The 21,297-nt window shown below is 42.1% G+C and overlaps 1 protein-coding gene across 3 annotated transcripts in view; it reads right to left on the bottom strand.

The window, feature by feature from the left end:
- Window positions 1–21,297, bottom strand: part of JAK1 (Janus kinase 1) — a 140,278-nt gene that overhangs the window by 32,297 nt on the left and 86,684 nt on the right. For all 3 annotated transcript variants that reach the window (XM_079939192.1, XM_079939194.1, XM_079939193.1), the window contains 7 exons: window positions 20,820–20,902; window positions 17,611–17,809; window positions 14,012–14,135; window positions 8,327–8,480; window positions 4,898–5,061; window positions 2,452–2,794; window positions 705–890 (listed from right to left, as the gene is read on the bottom strand). In XM_079939192.1, coding sequence (XP_079795318.1) covers window positions 705–890; window positions 2,452–2,794; window positions 4,898–5,061; window positions 8,327–8,480; window positions 14,012–14,135; window positions 17,611–17,809; window positions 20,820–20,825 — 1,176 coding nt within the window. In that variant the 5' untranslated portion in view covers window positions 20,826–20,902. The remainder of the gene's footprint in view (window positions 1–704; window positions 891–2,451; window positions 2,795–4,897; window positions 5,062–8,326; window positions 8,481–14,011; window positions 14,136–17,610; window positions 17,810–20,819; window positions 20,903–21,297) is intronic.

Consider the following 21,297-nt stretch of genomic DNA (forward strand, 5'->3'; position numbering starts at 1 on the left):
GCATGGAGGAGCACCGTGTCTCACCCACCTGTCCTCCCCATGTGACGTCAGCTGTGACTTCCCCAACAAACATGTTTATTCTGGCAGGACTCCCACTTCCCCTGCCAAACTGGGGAAGTGACTTCCCCTGCCTGTCTAGATCACGTCCTCAAGTGATACCAAAAAAAGAGGAAGAGAGGTTGAACACCCCTTCCTCTGTCCGAGAGTCACTTGGCTGTGCTTGACACCATGATGAGGACTGTCATTGTGGCCAGAGCTGCCAGCTGGACAGTCTGCTCAAGTGCAAAGTGGGGCTTCCCACCGACCTCATTCCAGATGACCCACACAACTCAGCAGAGAGGCTGTGCAGGAGCCCTTGGGAGAAAATGCTGACACTCACTTAGTGATGTGGATCTTCAAATCCACTAACTTTTGTGAACTAAATATTGATGCTGAAATATCTTTGGGAAGACGGCAAATCCTGAAGCAGATACACATTTGAAGACCAAAGAAAGGCACTAGAATGTACCCAAGTAACTTAAAAACAGACATTGATAATGTCAATGTCAGCAATAGGGACTTTTTGGCTTAAATAAGATGATCATAAGATTTTCTCTTTGGGACAGGAACTCTGAAGAGCACATGCAAAGCACATGCAAAGAGCACATGCAAAGTCTCCCTCCGAACACCAGACCCAGGCCGAATCACTTCTGAAGCAAACTTACCATTTTTTTGTTGTCCTGCTTATTAATGCTGACCACAGACTCCTTGATTACAATGTCAGTGATCTCAGGGAAGTAAGAAAAATTGTTCCACTCTTCCTGGATTTTATTTTTCTCCTCATCCTTCTTGTGTTTATTTTCCAGTTTTTTCCGTTTCAGTTTATTTTTTTCCTTTTCAACAGGAACAACCTGATAAGATACATAAAAGTGACAGAGTGAAGTCAGCTTTCTCATTTTCTATTGGTATTTCTCATTTTCTCCTGGCAAACCAACAGAAGGCCTGAAGCCGAGGAGGAGAAAGCCAGTGTGCCTGGATTGACAGAGGAACTGGGAGAGTTAGCACCCATGAGCCTATTTGGGTCCCCATGGGCCTATTGGTCCCATCAGGGATGCCTGGGATCCTACACCTGGAAGAGATCTTAATGAACACACCGACTAAACTCTTTACATAATCTATAATGTGCAAGCAAACTCAGGAACAGAAATAACTGCTCACTAGACACGCATCTACAATCAGGTCCCCCCATTTGAACATAGGCTTTCTCCTTTTACAATCTATCACTGATTGTCTTGACTTTATAGCCATATTCAAGTTGGAATTTTCAAGAGAAGGTATGAATCCCATGCTTGGATAACCTAGGGAGTCATACATGTCTGCACAAGCTTACGTATTTTGTGTAGCAGAAGTCTTGGAGACTAGAAATCTGGGATAAGATCCTGCCTCTGCCATTTACTTAGTTAGGTCATCTCTTTGTGCCTCCATTTCCTCATCCATAATCAGAGATCTTACATCTTCACAAGGTTCTTGGAGCAGTAGGTAAGTTCTTATTAACACAGTACCCACACTACACAGAAAACACTTGATAAGTGCTTGGCACTGTTATTTTAGCATGAAAATAAAATAGGAGTAGAAAGTAAATCTCACCTTTACTTCAATATTATTATTATTTACAATAATAATGATGATGGTAATAGTAGCTGTAATAATTTATTGAACATTTATCATATGCCAAGCTCTGTGCTAAACGACATTCCGTTCTCTCAACACTATGAGGTAATACACTAAGTATCGCCATTTTATAGATGAATAATATGTGGCTGATATATGTGAAGTAACCCTCCCAAGGCCATGTGAGTATAAACAGTGGAGCTAGGATTTGAACCACATCTATTTAGATTTAAAACCCATGCTTTTAAACCACTCTGCTCTATTGCCTCATCCAACAAACACTTCAAAAAGAAGCTCCAGATTGCAAGAAAAATTACTCTATCTCACAGAACCAGAGGGCTAAATTCAATTCTTGGCATAATCACTATTAGTTAGTTATGACCTTGGGCAAGCTTCTTAACTTGTCTGTGCCTCTGTGTTCATCTATAAAATAGGGAAAATGGTAGTATCTCTCATAGATTTGTTTTAAGGAATAATTGAGTTAATACATGTAAAATGCTTAGAAAAGTACTTGGTACATGGTAAGCACTTGGTACATGTCTGCTGTTACTACTATATTATTACATATTGTATATGTTGTCATTATATTTCTGTTTCCCTACAGAACTCAATAAATATTTATTTTAGATCTGCTGCTACATGGATACAATAAAAGATGAATGATACATGGTCTCTAGCCCATGAAATAAACTCAGCTGACAGGGGTGATGAACATGCAAAGAGATAATCCCAACAGAATACACGGAACACACCATGTGACACAGGATGCTCTGTTCTGATCAGCCACCTATCAGCACTTACATTTGGTTTCTGCCTCCACTGGATTCCAAGATTTCCAGTCACCATCACTTCATAGCAGAGAATGTTTCCATTATCATTCGGATGGAACCGATTCATCTCATTTTCTGATGAAATCAGTAGCATGGAAGTCTCAAATATTTCAGCACCATAATGTTTTGTCAAAGTTTCCAAGGTAGCCAGGTATTTCACCTTCAGGTCGTGTGTGGACACACTGCTGTCACAAATGGTCTTGTTGTTAAACTCCTTTAGGAAATCCTTGAAAACATTATTTATCCGCATCCTGGTGAGAAGGTTCCTCTGTCTGATGGACTTATTCAATGTTTCTGGAATATATCGCTTGTAGCTGAAAGTAAAAAAAAAAAAGTCTCTTTTTCATGTATAGGTTAGCAGAATAGTGCAGAAACAAACCTAAGTCTATAAATCTTCCTTCCCTGTGTTGCCAAATGAGAAAGAAGGGTCTACTCCCAGAGGGTCTTAGATGGAGTAAAACTCTGAGGATGATAATCGTAAGGAGATTGAGGTGAACAGGGACTGAAAGAAAAGAGAAAAGTACATGTTCCACAGATTTTACTGAAATGGGAAATTCCTACAGGAATCATCAGATTTTCTGGGTCACAAAGGCAGGCAGCAAAATGCACTTATCTGTGTTTTTGTTTGCTAGTGTCACTGTTCCCATGCACACTGGTGCTCACATAAACACACTGTTACTAAGATTCAGCATCAGTTAGAAAGCCGTCTGGAAGGTGTCAAGAGTGACAGATGATGTTTTGTATGCTCTACTTGCCTATCTATTTTACAGTTTTTCTATAAAGATCAAAAACTACTTTTATAAGAAATGGGAAAAACCCATAAAAGCTAATTAAATACAAAAGATTTAGTGTTTGCCATGTGCAAATGTCTCAGATATATTAAATGGATCAACAAGTAAACCGGAAGATTAGTTACCCATCCAGGTGCTAATGAGAGAGTATCTATGACTAACAGAATCTCAGCAAATGGATATACTGCTAGAACAGGAGCCAGCTTTAAGAAGAGTGTGAACACCAAAGAAAAAGAGAACAAGTCCACTGGGGGTCAAAGTGGGGAGGCCCGTCGGCCAGTTACTCCCAGGCCTGAAAAAGCACCTAGCACAGGGAAATCCCTGCGGCACAGATGGTTTCACAACCGTGGAAAACTGTGGAGTTTGAAACTTATCCCCAACAAATATTGTAATTTTTTAGATTAATGTAACAGAGAGGAAAATCAGCAGAGAGTTATCATTTTTTACTTTAGCCTCATGAAAAAATAAAGAGGAGGTGCCCAGAGCAAAAGCCACAGAAAACAGAGAAAGCAGCAGAACAGCATATGTCTAATCAGTCCCTCCATTTCTGAGGAGCAACTTGTGATCTGCTCCAGACTCTGGTCAAGGGCAAGGAGATACAAGAAGTAACCTTATGAGAAGATACATGCCACCTATCACAAATAACACCACTATAAATAATTCCCTCTTCAAAATGAGACTGTCTTATGACAATCACAATAGCTCACTGATTTAAAAATTATATTTCCAGACTTCCCTGGTGGTCCAGTGGTTAAGAGTCTGCACTTCCACTGCAGGGGGCACAGGTTTGATACCTGGTCGGGGAACTAAGATCCCGCATGCAGCACAGTGCGGTCAAAAAAATAAAATAAAATAAAAATTATATTTCATAGATGGGTGGGAGTTATGCAGATTGAATACTCCTTCACAAAGACTTGATCACAAATGATAATTTTAAGTAAATACAGTTTTCTTAAGGTAACAGTCGATCGTGCTTCACATCAGAATTAATGGCTCTCTAGTGAACTAGTTCTGGCTGGGAACGAAAGCAGCTGCCTGTAGAACTATACTGAGAAGGATTTTAGGACAGATCCAGCACAAAAGGAAAAAGTTCAGTGATAGATGGCAATGCCCAGCATGGGCAGAGAGGAAGGGGGAGGGCATGCAGGCCACTAATTTGACTGGCACCCCAGCTCAGAACTGTCACCCTAGTACAAATTTCTGAGGTCATCAGCCAACATTCAAAATCAGGACACAGATATAATGTGCTACCTTTCATAAATATTCTAAAAAAGAGTTGCACTCTGCAGAGAGCAGTAGTCAGCCAAAAGCTGGCAGTAGTTAAACTGAGATATATGAGGGGCTTCACTGGTGGCGCAGCGGTTGAGAGTCTGCCTGCCAATGCAGGGGACGCGGGTTCGTGCCCTGGTCCAGGAGGATCCCACGTGCAGCGGGGTGGCTGGGCCCGTGAGCCATGGCCGCTGAGCCTGCGCGTCCGGAGCCTGTGCTCCGCAACAGGAGAGGCCACAGCAGTGAGAGGCCCACGTACCGCAAAAAACAAAAAACAAAAACAAACTGAGATGTATGAAAACATACAAAAATAACACCATTCCCACAATCAATTCTTTAGCCAGCAGGAAGGTTTACCTGATGTCCTTGGGAAGTTCTGGCAACTGCATCTTCTTCATCATGGCATAGTGGGAGATGGCCAGGACGGCCATTCCCAGACACTCGTTCTCAATATCATGCCCATCCTGCTCCGTCTTGGGGTCTCGAATGGGAGCCAGGCATTTGACCAAATCATACTGTCCCTTTGGAGCAGAGGTGAGAAGAAATGAACCACCACTTAAGTTTCAAGAGTCCACTCATGTTTCTGATCTTGAGAGGAAGGTTCCCCACACAGGGAGGTGCTACCCAATAAGCAGTACAGCAATGAGACTAACGAGATTTAGAGTTTCTCTGGCACCAAAGTTCTTTCTCAACAGCTGGGCATGAAGGGGCTTGGGAAAGGTCTCCCCAGGTTAATTCATTCGTTTAATAAATACTCACTGCGCACTATGCTGGGTGCTGGTGAACAGTATGAACACATGAAGCCCTTCTGTGGGGCTTCCCATGTAAGTGATGATGAAAAGCAGCATGTACTAGGCTTGGGCTGCACCAGGGCATGGGACGTGACAGCTGTCTGGGGTTTGATTATTTGTTAACTCCACAACAAACCGGTGTATAAATGACAGAGCACCACACACCCTTCTGATGTAGATTTACAGAAAGGAGAAGGAATCCAGATTCTACACTGCATCATTACCACACGTAAGTTTTTTCAACATCTGCTGTTCAAGTTTCCAGTAGTGGAATGTATCACCAAAATACACCCCCTCACTCACTGAGGCACGCCACATTCCACGAGCCAGTGACGGCTGCTAGGTCCCCTTTATTAAGCCCTAACCTGAGTGCCAGGCACTGTGCGAGGTTCCTCTCATTTACTATTTCACTTATTCTTTACAACAGCCCTATGAGGGGGATGCTAACATCATCATCTCTGCCTAACAGCTGAGAAATCTAAGGCACCAAAAGGTTAAATAACTTCATTCACTCACTTGGTAATCACTGATTAACAAGAACCAATTACGGGCCAGATGTTATTCTAGGTGCTAGGGATACAGCAGTTAACCAAACCACATCACTGACCTTACGGAGATTTCCAGGAAAGAAAGAAGAACAAACAGAAATATATAACCTCAAGTAGTTACCAAAACCAAAGTCAAGTATAAAGAATACTGTGGGAGCTGGGGGACCTAGTGAGTGGTGGGGTAGAGGGTCAGACCAGATGTGACTGCAAGGCTACAGCTCTGCAACACTGTGCTACAGTCAAACTCAGTCTTTAAAGCTCACGGACTGGAAGTGTACACAGCTCTTAGGACTGGGACCTCGTTAGCCTTTCTCCAGCTCAAAAAGAGGCAGACATGAAGTATGGGGGTGGTGTTCCTATATAAGGAAGACACTCACTTTCCCTGAAGCAACTTTAGTTTAGTGCGTTTCGGATGGAGGGTTCTAACTGCTGCAGTTCCCCCTTTTCCCCAAGATAGGACTTATTGTTTCTCTCTGTAAGAAAAGGACACTGACCACTTCTACAAACTACCAAGGACCAACAACAATCATCTCCACCAGCAATGTGTGAAGAGGAGAACAAAATCTGAAACTATTTTGTCTGGCTGTGATTTTCTGTCAATATCACTGTACAACTACCTCAAGTAACTCATTCCTGAAGCTCTGAAAAGTCAGGTTCTAATGTAATACCTACTCTTGAAGTATGGTGCACTCTTTTTTTTTACACTTCCTCTCCCAAAAAAGTAAAAGAATCAATCTCAGAAATGAATATATGTAAAACTGGGAGGCTGAATTCAAAAAGACCAATCTGAAAATGGCCAGTTCACTTATTTTTTCCACACAGTATGTGCCCAGGGCTGTGCCCTGTCCCATTTCTCTACTGTCTCTGAGGCCAGTCCTCAGGTATATTATGGAACGTGGATAGTGTGCAATCAACAACTAAAGCTGTACAAGAGAATACAACTGTGACACATAACCCACACATGTAAAAGTACATCCTAAGGAAATAGTAAACAGAACACATATTCAGACGTATGTATGAGGCTGTTTTGTAACAGTGATAGCATAACAGGGGAAAAAAATCAAGAAAAACCAAATGTGTTCAGAAACAAGGATTAGTTAAATAAAGGCTGACTTCTCCTCTGGATTCCAGTCTCACGCTCGATTTCCTAGCCGAATCTCCACTTGTGTATCTCACAGGTGTCTCCAAAAGAGAGCTCCCAATTCCCACCCCTTCTCCAGCCTGCTGCTCCCAGTCTCCCTATGCAGGGAATCACTCCGTTATCTACCAAACACTGCCCAAAATAAATCTCAAAATTCTCTTTGATTCTTCAAATATCCTCAACTTCCACATCCAACTCATAAGCAAATCATATCAAATCCATCTCCAAAATTAATCTCAGATCCACCCATTTTTCTCCAACTCTACTGCCACTACACTGGTGCTACTGGCATCTAAGGAGAGGAGGCCAGGGGTGTGGATAGATATTCCACAATCCCTTACAACAAAGAATTAACCAGCCCAAAGTGTCAGTAGTGCTGCTTCTGAAAAGCTTTGCTCTACTCTGAAGAAATACTTTCCCCACTCCTCCCTTAGAATTGCAGACACTTTTTTATTCTTCAAAGTTCAGTATAAATGCCACCTCTTTAGAGGGATCTTCTCCGATCACACTATTTAAATTAGGTCTCCCCATTCAAACCTCCCTCCCCATATGCTCTATGACAAAGGCCTTTTTCTTCATAGCACTTTTCACAATTTCTTGTGTATTATCTATGTATCATTTTATCTGCTTGTTTTGTTTGTCCAACTCGATTATATGTCTGGTGCTTGCAGAGACCATGTCTGTCTTGTTCACCACAGTTTCTGCAGCGCCTTAGCAAAAAGTACACAGACACTCAGAACAATAAGATATTTTCAAAAACTATAGTGCATAATACATATCTGCATGATAAAATCAGGAAGCACATATACAAAAATGTTAGTTATCTCAGGGTAATGTAATTTAGGTGACTTAACCTCTCTTTCTGGCTTTCTTCTAGTGTCTTATTGTTCTACCCTGCCACCACTGTGACTCAGAGTGGCCACCTCCTTCCTCTCTGTGACTGCTGAGAAGTACCTTTGTGATTAGCCCTGCTGAACTACACCTTCCCTCACTTATAGCTCCCCCCTCTGCTCTCTGCACAGGAGGCACTGTAGACACGAACTGAAATGGTAGGAGGGGGGAAAAAGAAAGGAATGGGGAAGAAGTAAAGCCCAAAAAGCCCACACGTGGGATAACCAGCCGGTTGGATGCTGAACTGCCTTCCCCCTCCTCACCTGGGGCAAGTCCAGGGTTGGTGAGAACTACCCATGGAACAGGCCATAAAGCATCTTAGCTGCCACCATGGTCGGCTGTGCCAGGGAATCTGACCCCTACCATGTCTTACCCACCCCACAAACTCCAGGCTCTCCTGGGCCCAACATCTTACCTGAGCAAACAGATACTCCAATGAGCTGGCGTCAAGGAGAGGGGTTGCATCTGGAACTTTTTTTTTCTCGTAGCTATTCTTCTGCTTCTTTGGAGAATGTCGCCATACTGACTGCTCGTTATCATTGGTCCCGTGCCAGTTGGTGAAATAGAACCTGTAAGGCAGGAAGATGAATGTTAACTGTGGGAAAGGGGACCTTGGCATGCGTGGGAGAGGCATCCTGGTTCTACCCAGAGCGATCAGTGCCAGAGGTTAAACTTCCCTGAGAAGTAAACAGACAGACCTTTCATCTGTGTAGCACTTCACTGTTTATAAGGTCCTTTTCTTTTCATTCTTACAAGCACTCTGTGAAGAGCATACTGCCAGAACCTCATCTATGACTCAGGGAGATAAAGTGACTTCCTTAAAATCACAAAGTAATTTCCACTCCGTCTTCCTAGATAGGAAAACACTGCTGTCTAGAACTAGATGCTAGCCCAGCAACTCCCTCCACTGTTAGTAACGCCAGCCTGCCTTGAATCCAAGACCTATTTCACAGTTTAACATTTCTGAAATCTAGTTTCATCATACAGTCAAGACATACCGTTAATGTAGCAGTGTTTCCTAATTCTCAGATGGCTGTTACTGACACTTTTTTATCTTACAATGAACAAAGTTTTAAAACAGAAGAAATATACAAACACTACTACAAGCATCAGCTGCAGTGCCCTGAACTAATAAATGCTTCATATACATTATGCTATTTAATGCTTACAGCAACTGTACAAGGTATGTTTCACTGTTTCCATTTTATAGATGAGGAAAACTGAGGTTCCGAGAGGCTAGGTCACCTAAGACCACAAGCCTGTTTTCTCCACTACTACTTTCCTCTGCCATCTGTAAAAGAAACATAATGAGTTCTGGAATGTGTGAAAGTGACTGAGCCAAGCTGATCCAGGCCAGCTCTAGGCTACAGACTCAGAGGGTACCTGGGTCTCTCTCCCTTGACATGCCCGTGTGCTGATGAAAAACCACCACGGCATGGAGAAGGAACATATAAAACCTCCCAAAAAGGAGCTGCCGTTAAACTCAGATATCTGTCAGTGAGCTCTATTTGCAGAGCCTAGGGCATGCCAGGTCCTGGGCCAGGCTTTGGAACACAAGGGGTTCTCAGGCACAGTCCCTGCCTCCTGTGAATTCCCTGTCTGTAGCCAATCAGTTAAATCCAGGGGGCACATCTCATAAATAGGGCTACACTGTGACTTCCATGGACCCCACACAGTTTTCCTTTCCTCCATTAAAAAAAAATATTAAAGTTATATTTTACAACTATGTTGGTATAAAGATGAATATAATCCAGGCTGGATTATTTTTTTCCCTGATTTTAATAAAATTAAAACACTTCTGTGGACCCCTAATAACATCATGAGCCCAAGGCATTGTGCCTCATTGGTAAGTTTTTCTTGAGCATGAGTGTCTCAGATAAGGTGTCAAAGGAGTACCAAGGAGGAAGAAGTTGCTGCCACTGCCAGGGGATGTGGCAGGGAAGGGTAAAGGGTTGGGGAAGGGAGTTGGCACTAGGATAAATAAATACCAGGCTATGGAGTCTGGACCATACACAGAAGGCAGAGGAAAGACTGAGCCAAACTGATGTGAGGCAGGATCCCACTGGAAGAAAGCCCCACAGAAGATGGACTGAAATGAGAGAGGCCAAGAGACAAGCAGGCGCCTAAGGCAGCAGCCTGGGCAACGCCGTGAGGTTTGTGGGGGCAGAGGCCTCAGTGCCTTGCTCATCACTAAATCCCCAGCGCCTGGCATATAACAGGTGCTTAATACATGCTTGTTGGATGCAGAAACAGCAAATGAATGACCTAACTCAAGAAGTAGCAATTAAAATGGAAAGGATGGATAAGAAGTTACTTTAAAGGTAAAAATCAACATTTTACAACTTTCAAGTGATTCTATACAGCCCATCTTCCACAAAACTCACGGAAATGACTGATAATTTGACTGTGGCCTTTGGCATCTCTCTCTCAGACAGAAAGAGCCACGTATCCACAGAGTCCACATGCACCATAAACCACAGCCGCAGGACTGTCCCCCGCACCTTCCCACGTGAGAGTAGAAGCCTGAGGCTCTCAGCTGACAAAGAGGCCAGAATTCATGCTGCCCCCAGGCTGAGGAGCCTGCTCTTCAAGGGCAGAACAGAGCAAGGTGGGGAGGACTCCTCCAGGATCGGTTGCCCCGGGCAGGCAGAAAGTAAGAGGTGAACCAGCCCTACCAGCTGAGCAGACACAGGAAATCTGACACTGGGGCAGAAAAAGATGGACAAGGCCATGGCCAACTCCTCTGACTGCTGAGGGAAATCCAAAATGGAGAGTTCTCTTCATTCATACAATAATCTAGTGATCTACTGTAAGTTCCAGGGGGTCTGCCTGGGAGGAGACAGGTGAGAGGGTCTAAATGGGATGATTAAGAGAGTAGCTAATAGGGCCCAGCATACTCCCTCGGGGCTGAACAAGGACATTTTCTGAGGTTGCTGTCTGAGCCCTGTGAGACTAGCCTTGCCTTGGAAGCCTTTAGGTAAGATGTTCAGACAAGATAAGGCAATGTGCAGCTTCTCCACTACAGAAAGGCTGAAGGAAGCCTAAAACAAGGCTGGATCTCTGGAAATTGCCTATAGTCAAAGGCTGACAGCTCTCTATTTAATAAGACAATAAAAAGAAAAAAACTTTAGATCAGTTAACTGCCAAAATCAACATCTTCCATAAGCAACAAGCATATATTGTATAGCACAGGGAAATAGAACCATTATTTTGTAATAACTTTTTTTTTTTTTTTTTTTACGCGGGCCTCTCACTGTTGTGACCTCTCCCGTTGCGGAGCACAGGCTCCGGACACACAGGCTCAGAGGCCATGGCTCACGGGCCCAGCCGCTCCGCGGCATGTGGGATCTTCCCAGACCAGGGCACGAACCCATGTCCCCTGCATCGGCAGGTGGACTCCCAACCACTGCGCCACCAGGGAAGCCCTATTTTGTAATAGTTTTAAATGGAGTATAACCTACAAAAATGCTGAATCACTATGTTGGACATATGAAACTAATATTGTAAATCCACTACACTTCAAGAAAAATAAATAAATAAATGTAACAACAGGGAATGTTTCAAGGAAAAAAAAAAAATCAACATCTTCCTAATCGCTAATAAGACAAAACTAGTAAGTACACTGAAGACAGAAATTGTGTGCCCCTTTCAAAATTAATTATTAAACTTGGGCCAATTCCTGATATTACAACATGCTAAAGGAAAAAAATTAAGAATGATCTAAATAAATGTAGTATGATAGCTGCTGATATTCCTTTGCAGAATGATGTGGAAGAACACTGCAGGAAGGAAGGAGGGAGGGAAAGATTATCCCCCTTATTGGTGGGACAGACAGACCTGCCAATAAGAGATATGCCTTCCTTGCAAGTTTTTGAGAAAATTATATTACAGATGATTACATATTCTAAGTTTGTGTACAGCTATTATATACAACGAATTCTCTTTAGGCTTCTATAGAACTTTACTAATGGATAGTAAAATTCATTTAGATGATAAAGCAAGAAAACTTTTTTTTCTTAAAAAGGAACAGGGAGGGTGGGAGGGAGGGAGACGCAAGAGGGAAGAGATATGGGAACATATGTATATGTATAACTGATTCACTTTGTTATAAAGCAGAAACTAACACACCATTGTAAAGCAATTATACCCCAATAAAGACGTTAAAAAAAAAAAAAGGAATAAAGAATATGCTTGTCTTATATTAAGATACATTACAAAACAATAGCTATCAAAATTATCTAAAAGCAGAAAACTATAATTAAAGTACAAGAACATAGAGCTGGGATTCCACTGAAATAGTCACCAACATTTATTTTCGTGTTACACCTTTTTTAGTGGTGAGATGCTGAGGTTTCAAAATTATGTAGTTTGTTGTAATGCAAATGTTTTAGCTTAGGGTGGGATCTTTTTTTCCAAGTTCAAAGAGCTTGTGGTAACAAAGCAATATCCTGTTGAAGCCCAATGTTAGGTACAAAGTCAAGGTGCCAAAAATGAGGCAGCCATGCACTTCCTGGCAGCTAACATAAACAGGGAGCTGGCAAAGACAGCTTTTAATCATGAGGCAGTCACATGACCAGCAAAGACGAAGGCCTCAAAGAGGATTCTAATGCTAACAAGACAATTCACTATGTGTGTAACTGTGAGTAACTCACTTCTCTTTTTTGGACATCAGTTTCCCCCTAAAAAATTGGAAGAATTGAATCAGGCAAACTCAGGTGTCTTCCAAGTCCCAGATTCTACCATTCTAGATTCCGAGCCAAGTGGAAAAACCTAGAGGGAAAGAACTAGAACTCAATGAGATGCCCCACTTCCTAGACTTCGAGCTGCAAATACATGTTTCAATGCTGGGTCACATAGCCAACCCCCAGGCCACAGAAAGCTAGATTACACTCTGAAAAACAAATCCAAATATAGTCGCAAGGCTCAGCTGGGTGGGGTGAACGTTTCTCTAAATCTGGGGCGTGAAATCTCACGTGACACACAGCTCTCCTCTTAAGGTGAGACCGTGGGTGAGTACAGAGAGAAGAGGAAAGTCAGCCCCAGGATGATTATCAAAGAACGTAGATCTGGTTCAGCTTCCGCTGAGAAAAACACCCAGGCCACTGTGGAATGGTAACAACTCTACTGACTCCCCAGAGTAAATAGCAGCTAAAATACTGAGGGCCTCTGAGATCTCCAGGGCTTTTCCAGCATGACCCGGCGTACCATTAGCATTTGAGCTAACCCACTGACTTAATCACATCTATGTACGTTAAGATTCTTTTCAGATACGATTCACCCTATTTATAATAGGGTGAATTTATAAGCTCCTCTGCTAAATGTATGTGTGAAAGTATGCTTAGCTAGTATCTAACAAACATACTTTCAATTCTAGGTACAGAACAAACACACTTATAAAATCAAGAGACTACAGTGGTAGTCCTGACTGCCTGTGCCACCTTGGGAGACTACGTGACATTTAACAAAGTCTACAATATGGGAGAAAAGGCAAGTGAGTACCCACCAGAAGAAAAATTACAGCCCCACTAGATAAAAATCCTCAGGGAGTGGATCAAAACATTCACCTCTTTAGAACAAGACCAAGCTAGGATTTCTAGGTTTCCACTTCAGGCAATGTTTCTCAAGCTCTCTAGCTGCAACTTTTAGTAAGAAACATATTTATTTTATCATGACCTAGTACATACAGACAGATTACATATCTCAAACTGAAGTTCTAAAAAACAATATTCTTAGGATATGTATATATGCCGATATTATCTGTCCTCATCTATTTCTCTCTTCTAAAAAAAATCCTGGTCATAACTCACTAAATTAAACTCATATCCATGATTCACTGAATAAAAAACTCTGCTGTAGGATACTAATTCTATTCAAAATACCCTCTGCATCATAATGATTTCTTTTCTAAAATGTGGCAGAGGAAGGTGGTCAAACTCACCTTGAATTGTTTTCCAAATACTGAAGAAGCCCTTTCTCATACCAAGCAAATACAAAACTTACAAGTTATAAAAATGACTACAATACTTCTTGGTAAGTGAATCAGGGCTCCAGGCTAACCGTTGCCCGTCCCTGCATGAGGGAGCCCAGCAGGCACCCATACCTCATCCGGTAGTGGAGCCGGAGTGACATCTTGTCGTCGACGGTGATGGTGCGATTCGGAGCATACCAGAGCTTGGTGTTCTCATCATACAGGGCAAAAAGGTTGTGACACAGAGGAGATATACCTGGGGAAAAGTAAAGGACACATCAGAAAATTAAAGACAGATAAATCTGGCCATCTGTTTCCAAAGCACAACATATGCAAAGACCAGAAATTCTCTTATCCAAAAAGAATCTACATCATATTCGCATCCCCTTAGGGCCAAATACAACTTCCAACCATGTTCAATCAGGCAGTTTTAAACAAAATAATAAAAAATTATGGCTCCCCAGGAATATATACTATAGCTTCTGGCAAACCAGGTTAAAACCATTGAAAAATAAAAGTCTAATAATATTTCTCATTACAATGTCTATGACAGAGTCTTACCAAATCCTGCTTCAAAGAAAAAAAGGCCATCTGAGAGGTTTCCAGATACCACCTGATGTGCACCTTGTTAATCACAGTGAGAAACATTCTTAGAGTTTGAGAAATCCCTAATCTGTCTCCTACAGAAAATGTTTAAACGGTTCTAACACACTGTGATTACACATTAAACATGTGAACAAGTTCCTGGCAGTAGCACATGAAATGTGTGTTAGAATAAATAACCAAAGTGATTTCTATCAGTGATCAAAATCTATTTCCATTAATAACAATACACTTAAGTACTCTGTATGGTTACCAAAAATATTTTTTATTGGTAGCCAACTAGCAAGAACATATATGCTTAAAAAAGGTGGTCCAACAGTGCTCCCTTGCCTCCCTACCTAACTGCCTCCTTTGATATAAGAATGTTCAAAAAGATAAGGGAGATGATGAAGCCAGGAAAGTACCTTTCCACTCACTTCTGAGCCCATGATTAAAATTACACAGACCTGTAATCTAAAAGTGTCAGGGGAGATAGGAGAACGATTGCAAGTAATCAATCATTGCTGATATTTTCATGTGTGGTCAGGCCTCAAACTAAGATACAATGAACTTAAAAAGCAAAAAATCATGGGAGAACATGAGGTAGCTGGCACTTGTTTCACAACTCAGACATCTGAAGTGAGACTGACACTGACTGGGACCCTGGCTGGCCCTGCTCACCTAGGCAGGGACTCTCTCCAATGCACACACTAAGTTAAGAAGTTACAGCTTTCTTGTCATCTTCATGCCTCTGCTGAATTCCTCAACTCCTGCTTCTCAAGATATTTGGGAGTTACCCCTTCAGAGTTACACTCCTCCATGTAACAGAGAAGATGGAGCTAAATTTCAAAGAGCATTTTCCCTTGGGAAAAATGGCAAATGGCTTTTGGATCCAGTATTATCAGGACTATGTTTCAGGTAAACAGTAGGTTTTCATTCATAAATTGGCTTCTGTGGACTGGCCTAGAAATCTAGCTTTTCTTTATACATATCCATATTTGAATGTGAAACATACATATTTGAAGAATAATTTATCTATAATCATGGATAGGTCTATAATTCTACCACAGGTCTGATTCAAACAATATTACTACTTAAAAATAGGAAGATGAAAGATACCGTTTATATAAAAGTACTGAAAAATAATAACAATACTAACATTTACTGAGGGCTTCGTATCAGGCATCAGGCTAACACACATCTATTACCTTTTAATTCTCCTAACACTTAATGTGGTTAAGTATTATTTTTGCCATGTTACAGATAAAGAAACTGAGATTTAGTCTGATTCAGGGTTACTCAACTAGTAAAATCCAGGGCTAGCATTCAAACCTAGATAGAGGTACTGAGGGGGCAAATAATGAGAGCTAAAAGAACAAAAATTTACCATATATTGGTGAAAAATGAGGAAGTATACAGACCCCAAAACATCATGTACTATAATAATAATAGCTACAAGAATCTGTGGTATTCTGTATTCATCTATTTTTAAAATTTATTAATTTTTGCAACAATCCCCTGAGTTGGTTACAAAAGATAATACTCATTCTCTACAGACTGGGCTTAAAAACTGATGCCCCAAATTGACCCTGAGCCCAGAGTAACAGGATACAGGGGCTGTGTCTGTCTTCAGATTCACAGGCTCTCCCCCTCATCTCCTTTAGCAGCAATTCCTCTATCTCTCACTAACTGCAGCCCAACAATTCTGTACAAATGATCCTTGCTAACAAACTAAGGTTTATACTTGCTATGCTGATGGCAAGAAGCTTGGCTAAGAGAATAAACACTATAAACCAGATCTCAAGGTAAAGGGGAAAAAATGCCTTAGAAACACCAATTTACATCTAGTTGTTTTGCTAATTACAAATACTTTTAAAGCTGCTGTCCAAAGCTGGTTCCTTACCTACTCTGCTATCTAGTCAAAGTAACTCTAAAATATTCATGCATTTTCCCCATAATATCTGTAACTCAGCCAATTTTATCTAGTGTTATGTTTTGTCAGTAAGGATCTACTACATTCTTCCCTATAGCACCAACCTCTCCCCTTTTATTGGAACTCTTGTATTTAAAGCATTTTAAGCAGAAAGACATATCAGGAAGAAAATGGGTTTTCTAGACAAGCTGTATTACAAACAAGGTAGCTGATTCTTGAAACAACCATGCTATCCCCGCAGAGTTGTTCTGAGGACTAAAGATGATATAAGTAAAGCATGGATCAGACTATCTGCCATCATGGCTAGTTAATCTACCATCATGAAATGAGTTGATTTTTTAAAAACAGCTTTACTGAGATGTAATTTACATACCATAAAGTCCACCCATTTTAAGTGTATAGTTCAATGAATTTTAGTATATTTACAGAGTTGTATAACCACCACCACGATCTACGTGGATTAGATCTTCAGTTTCTATGAATTAAATTTACCTGTCATTTAAAAGCAGGTAGGCAAAAATTGCCAATGACTCCAAGTTTAAAGGATAATGAAGGGCTTTATTTTGTTAGTCAGTTTGGTTTCCTACCTTCTAAGGGCAATAGGCTAACTTTAGTAAGACAAGCCTCACTTTAAAAAAAAGAAAAAAAAAAAGAAAAAAGAAAAAACGTCTTGTTCACAGCCTCACTGTCCTTCCTTTTCACAACTTGGCAATCTGACCAAGCCACAAAGTGACATTTAACTTCTCCCTTCAACTTAGCGTCACGTTGCAGGGGCAGGGGGCAGGGAGGGGGGTGCCAGGCAATAAGGAGGCAGGTCATGGTAGCATAAGGACAGACCACACTTTTCAGAAGTTTTAAACAATTAATATATTGAGAGATGGCACTTCTGAGCTTGTAACTTTGTGCAGGCGCTTCACTCATTTAGTGCTGATATTATTCCAATTTCATAGATATAGGGGAAATCAGAAAACTGTGCATCGTTCCCTGGTATCCCTGTAGCTCATTAGTAACAGCAGGAATAAGCTACTTTGCAGCAAAGAAAGTGAAAAGTGAAACTCTCAGAATTAAATTCACTGGCCTAAGGTCAAATGCAAGTCAGTGGCAGGGGCAGGGCAGAACGAATGACTCCCAGAGCCCACACCTCTCTCCACTCAGTGGAGGTGCGGGGGCAGAGACACCGGGACCTGCTGGGCCCTGGGCAGCTGCCGGTACTCACAGCATTCCTGCGCCGCCCTGATGCACAGCTCCTCCGCTGTGTACTCTCCGCCGCCCAACCGGAGGGGCTCCCTATCCGACAGATAGAAGAGCACTTCCACCCCTGGCTCAGGGGCCTCCAGATTCACGTCAGTCTTCTTGGAGCTCCTCATTTTAGCACAGAAAGCCATGGCATTGCAGTCCTCTTTTATATTTAAATACTGTAGTGAAAGGAAAATGAGACTATGCGGTCATTCTATGTGCTAAAAGCACTAAGTGGTGAAAGAGTGCTTTGAAGGTAAGCAAGCCGAAAGATATGGTATTGGATAAGTACCTCCCCCTGCCCCTTTCCTCCCTGAAAATCAAATGTACCAGAGCTCACAGCAGGTACAATCATGGGAAGTAATCAATTATGCACGCTCATGAATTATGGTTAAGACCATATTGTCAAAAATCAGAGTAATTTTAGACATGACCTGAATTTATTTTCTGTATTTGCACACAAGTTGTAGTTGAAAAATGTGCCTCATTCTGGAACCACTGATGTTAACATTACTAATATTCCTGTTACCTCTACCAGAATCATTTAACTTTTGAATAGACCTACTGGCACAAATTACACTGTCTTTTACTTTTATGTCTACCTCCCAGTAAACGGCAAGCTCGGGGAGGGCATTAACCATCCTTACCTATTTTCATGCCCCTAGAGCCTAGCCCAGGCTGGCTCTGAGATAGTACACACAAAAGGACTACCGATTCATGTTCATAAGCCACATGAATGGGTCATGAGAATTAATGAGTGGAGCCAGGTCCCTTCACCCCACGGAGAGGCAGGACGATGGGCAGCACTTTGTGGCACCAGAAAGTGAGTGAGAAGCCTTGCTTTGAAAAGGTCAGAACCCACTGGTGACAAGCCTGAAAATAAGTTACTCACCTGAGCGCCCTCAATGGGGAGAGCAACTAGGATCAACGAGCCAACCTCAGCAACTGAGCTTTGGGCATGGTGAGAAAAGAGAGGGGAACTAGGGAAAGTCCTGCATGTTCTTTCTCCCCCTCACCCCAGCACCAATGGCCTCAAACCAATTTCCCTGACCCCAGGTTCCTACTTTCCTCCTGCCTACCAAGCCAACCTTCACTTAGCCCCCAAAGAAATGTCCCCCTAGCACATCTCAGATCCTCTAAAGGCTCCCCATTAATCTAGAGACCAATCCTAAGCTCCTAACAGAGGCCCTCCATCACCTGGCCAGATAGCCGCACTGGCCTCATCTCATGTTATATCACTCTCGGCCTCTTACTGCAGGCTTGAAACTCACAAAGCTGCCATCTTCTTGTTACCCCCCCACCCCCACCCCCAAGCCGTTTATCTCATTTTCCTGCCTTTGCTCATGCTGATTCCTCTACCAGGAGTGCCTTCCCACCTCATCTCTTTCATGGCAAACTTCAATTGCCTTTAGAACTCAGCTCGGACATTACCTCCTCCAGGAAGCCACCTCTGAACCTCCATCCCACCTCCTGAGTTAGATGTCCTCTCTCAAACTCACCACACTGCACTGACCACACTGAATTACGACCCTCTTATTCACCTGTCTGTCCCTCTCTCACTCCCACGTGCTGAGTTCCTTAAGGACAGGGACTGTGTCATTCATATTTGTATCACCAGTGCCTAGCACAGAGCTTGCAGAATGACCCAAAGCAAGTCACGGAGGGAGGGCCACAGTCACAGTTCTCTTAAGCAAATTCTCTTCAACAAATTCATGTGCTTGGTCCGTTAGCTGCCCTGGTGAGGTGAGATACTTGCAGGAAGGACACGAACCAGATATGCCTCGATACTACAAACTAAGAGGCACTTGGTTTTACTTGTTTAATCTCCAAAATAAATCTGAAGATCAAAATTTTCCAGAGACCAGGCTGAAAGATTAGCTCATAACTTACCTTAAGGTTCAGATCAACTATCAAGCAAGAAAGTTTTAAAACCCAACACTGAGCCTCCAACTCTACCCCAACAATGAAAAATAGAGATGGAAGACAAAGTAGCTAGTCTGCTTTATAACTTAAGAAAAAACCTTTGTCCTTAAGAGTCTAAAGAGACATGGCGGGGGAAGAATTTAAAGATGGTATTATACACTTTCACCCTACAGAAATAATCAGGCAAATATACATAATTATTTATGTACAAGATGTGGCACCACTTGAAATAGAAAACAAAAATACAATGTCCAACAGGAGAGCACTCAGTAAACAAAATTAAGAATATCAACATAAGGGCTTCCCTGGTGGCGCAGTGGTTGAGAATCCACCTGCCAATGCAGGGGACACGGGTTCGAGCCCTGGTCTGGGAAGATCCCACATGCCGCGGAGCGGCTAAGGCCCGTGCGCCACAACTACTGAACCCATGAGCCACAACTACTGAAGCCTCTGCGCCTAAAGCCCATGCTCTGCAACAAAAGAAACCCCTGCAATGAGAAGCCCTTGCACCGCAACAAAGAGTAGCCCACGCTCACCACAACTAGAGAAAGCCCGTGTGCAGCAATGAAGACCCAATGCATCCAAAAATAAATAAAATAAATTTATATAAAAAAAAAAGAATACCAACATAAAGGAATACTATGCAGCTGTTAAGGTGACATAAAACTATTTGACACTTGGGCTCCCCTGGTGGTGCAGTGGTTGAGAGTCCGCCTGCTGATGCAGGGGACACGGGTTCATGCCCCGGTCCAGGAAGATCCCACATGCTGCGGAGCGGCTAGGCCCATGAGCTATGACTGCTGAGCCTGCACGTCCGGAGCCTGTGCTCCGCAACGGGAGAGGCCACAACAGTGAGAGGCCCGCGTACCGCAAAAAAAAAAAAACAAAAAAAAAAACTATTTGACCCAACATTGAAAGATGTATATGACACACTGCAAAATGAAAACAGCAAAACATGTATATTATGATCCTTCTGGTTATGCATTTGTACAATCTGGAAAAACAGACAATAAATTGTTAACAGTGGTGAATATCTAGGAGAGGTTACAAGGGAACTTAGACTGTACTTCCCATATTTTAGTAGTTAAAAAAAAAATCTCCAAAGTAGCACATGCAACATTTGGAACGAACAAAAATTAAAATAACGGTATTGAAAAATAAATGGATATAGCACAGATAGCCCTATAAGTTTAAGATCAGTTTCATTATTCTTTATAGAAGCTATTTTCCTTTTTGTCTTTCTTTTAAATATGCAAATGTACATACCTGCATTTATCCAGCTGTCCAATGCCCCCCAAAAAGTAGACTGGATTTTCTTCTCTACTTTCCAAAACCCATTCAGAGCTGAGCTAAAGACAAAGATAAATAAATAAATCAGCTGCAGAGGTAACTGTATCAGAAAATAAGAGGACACTTTCATTAAGGAAGCAGCCCAAACCATAAACAGGCAGGAAAAAGCATTTGGGAGGAAGAAGGTGGGGGTGGGGGGAACACTGATGAGGACACTGAGAGGACAGAGAGACATCTTAGGGTGTAAACATCAAAGAAGAAGATGTTATTTTCACTGCTTCAAGAAAGGAAGCCAGGGACTTTTGCTTCTTGGTGTAGAGTGCCCTGTCCAGTGTGAATGAGGACTATGTGCCTTTTCCATCAACAACCTCTCTCTCTCTTGAGGCTGTGAACAATAGTTTAGGGGCCCAAAGATGTGCACTTTTATTTCCCATATCTACTTCCTTTAGAATTA

The sequence above is a fragment of the Stenella coeruleoalba genome (assembly GCF_951394435.1).
Source record: "Stenella coeruleoalba genome assembly, chromosome: 1".
Lineage (NCBI taxonomy): Eukaryota > Metazoa > Chordata > Mammalia > Artiodactyla > Delphinidae > Stenella > Stenella coeruleoalba.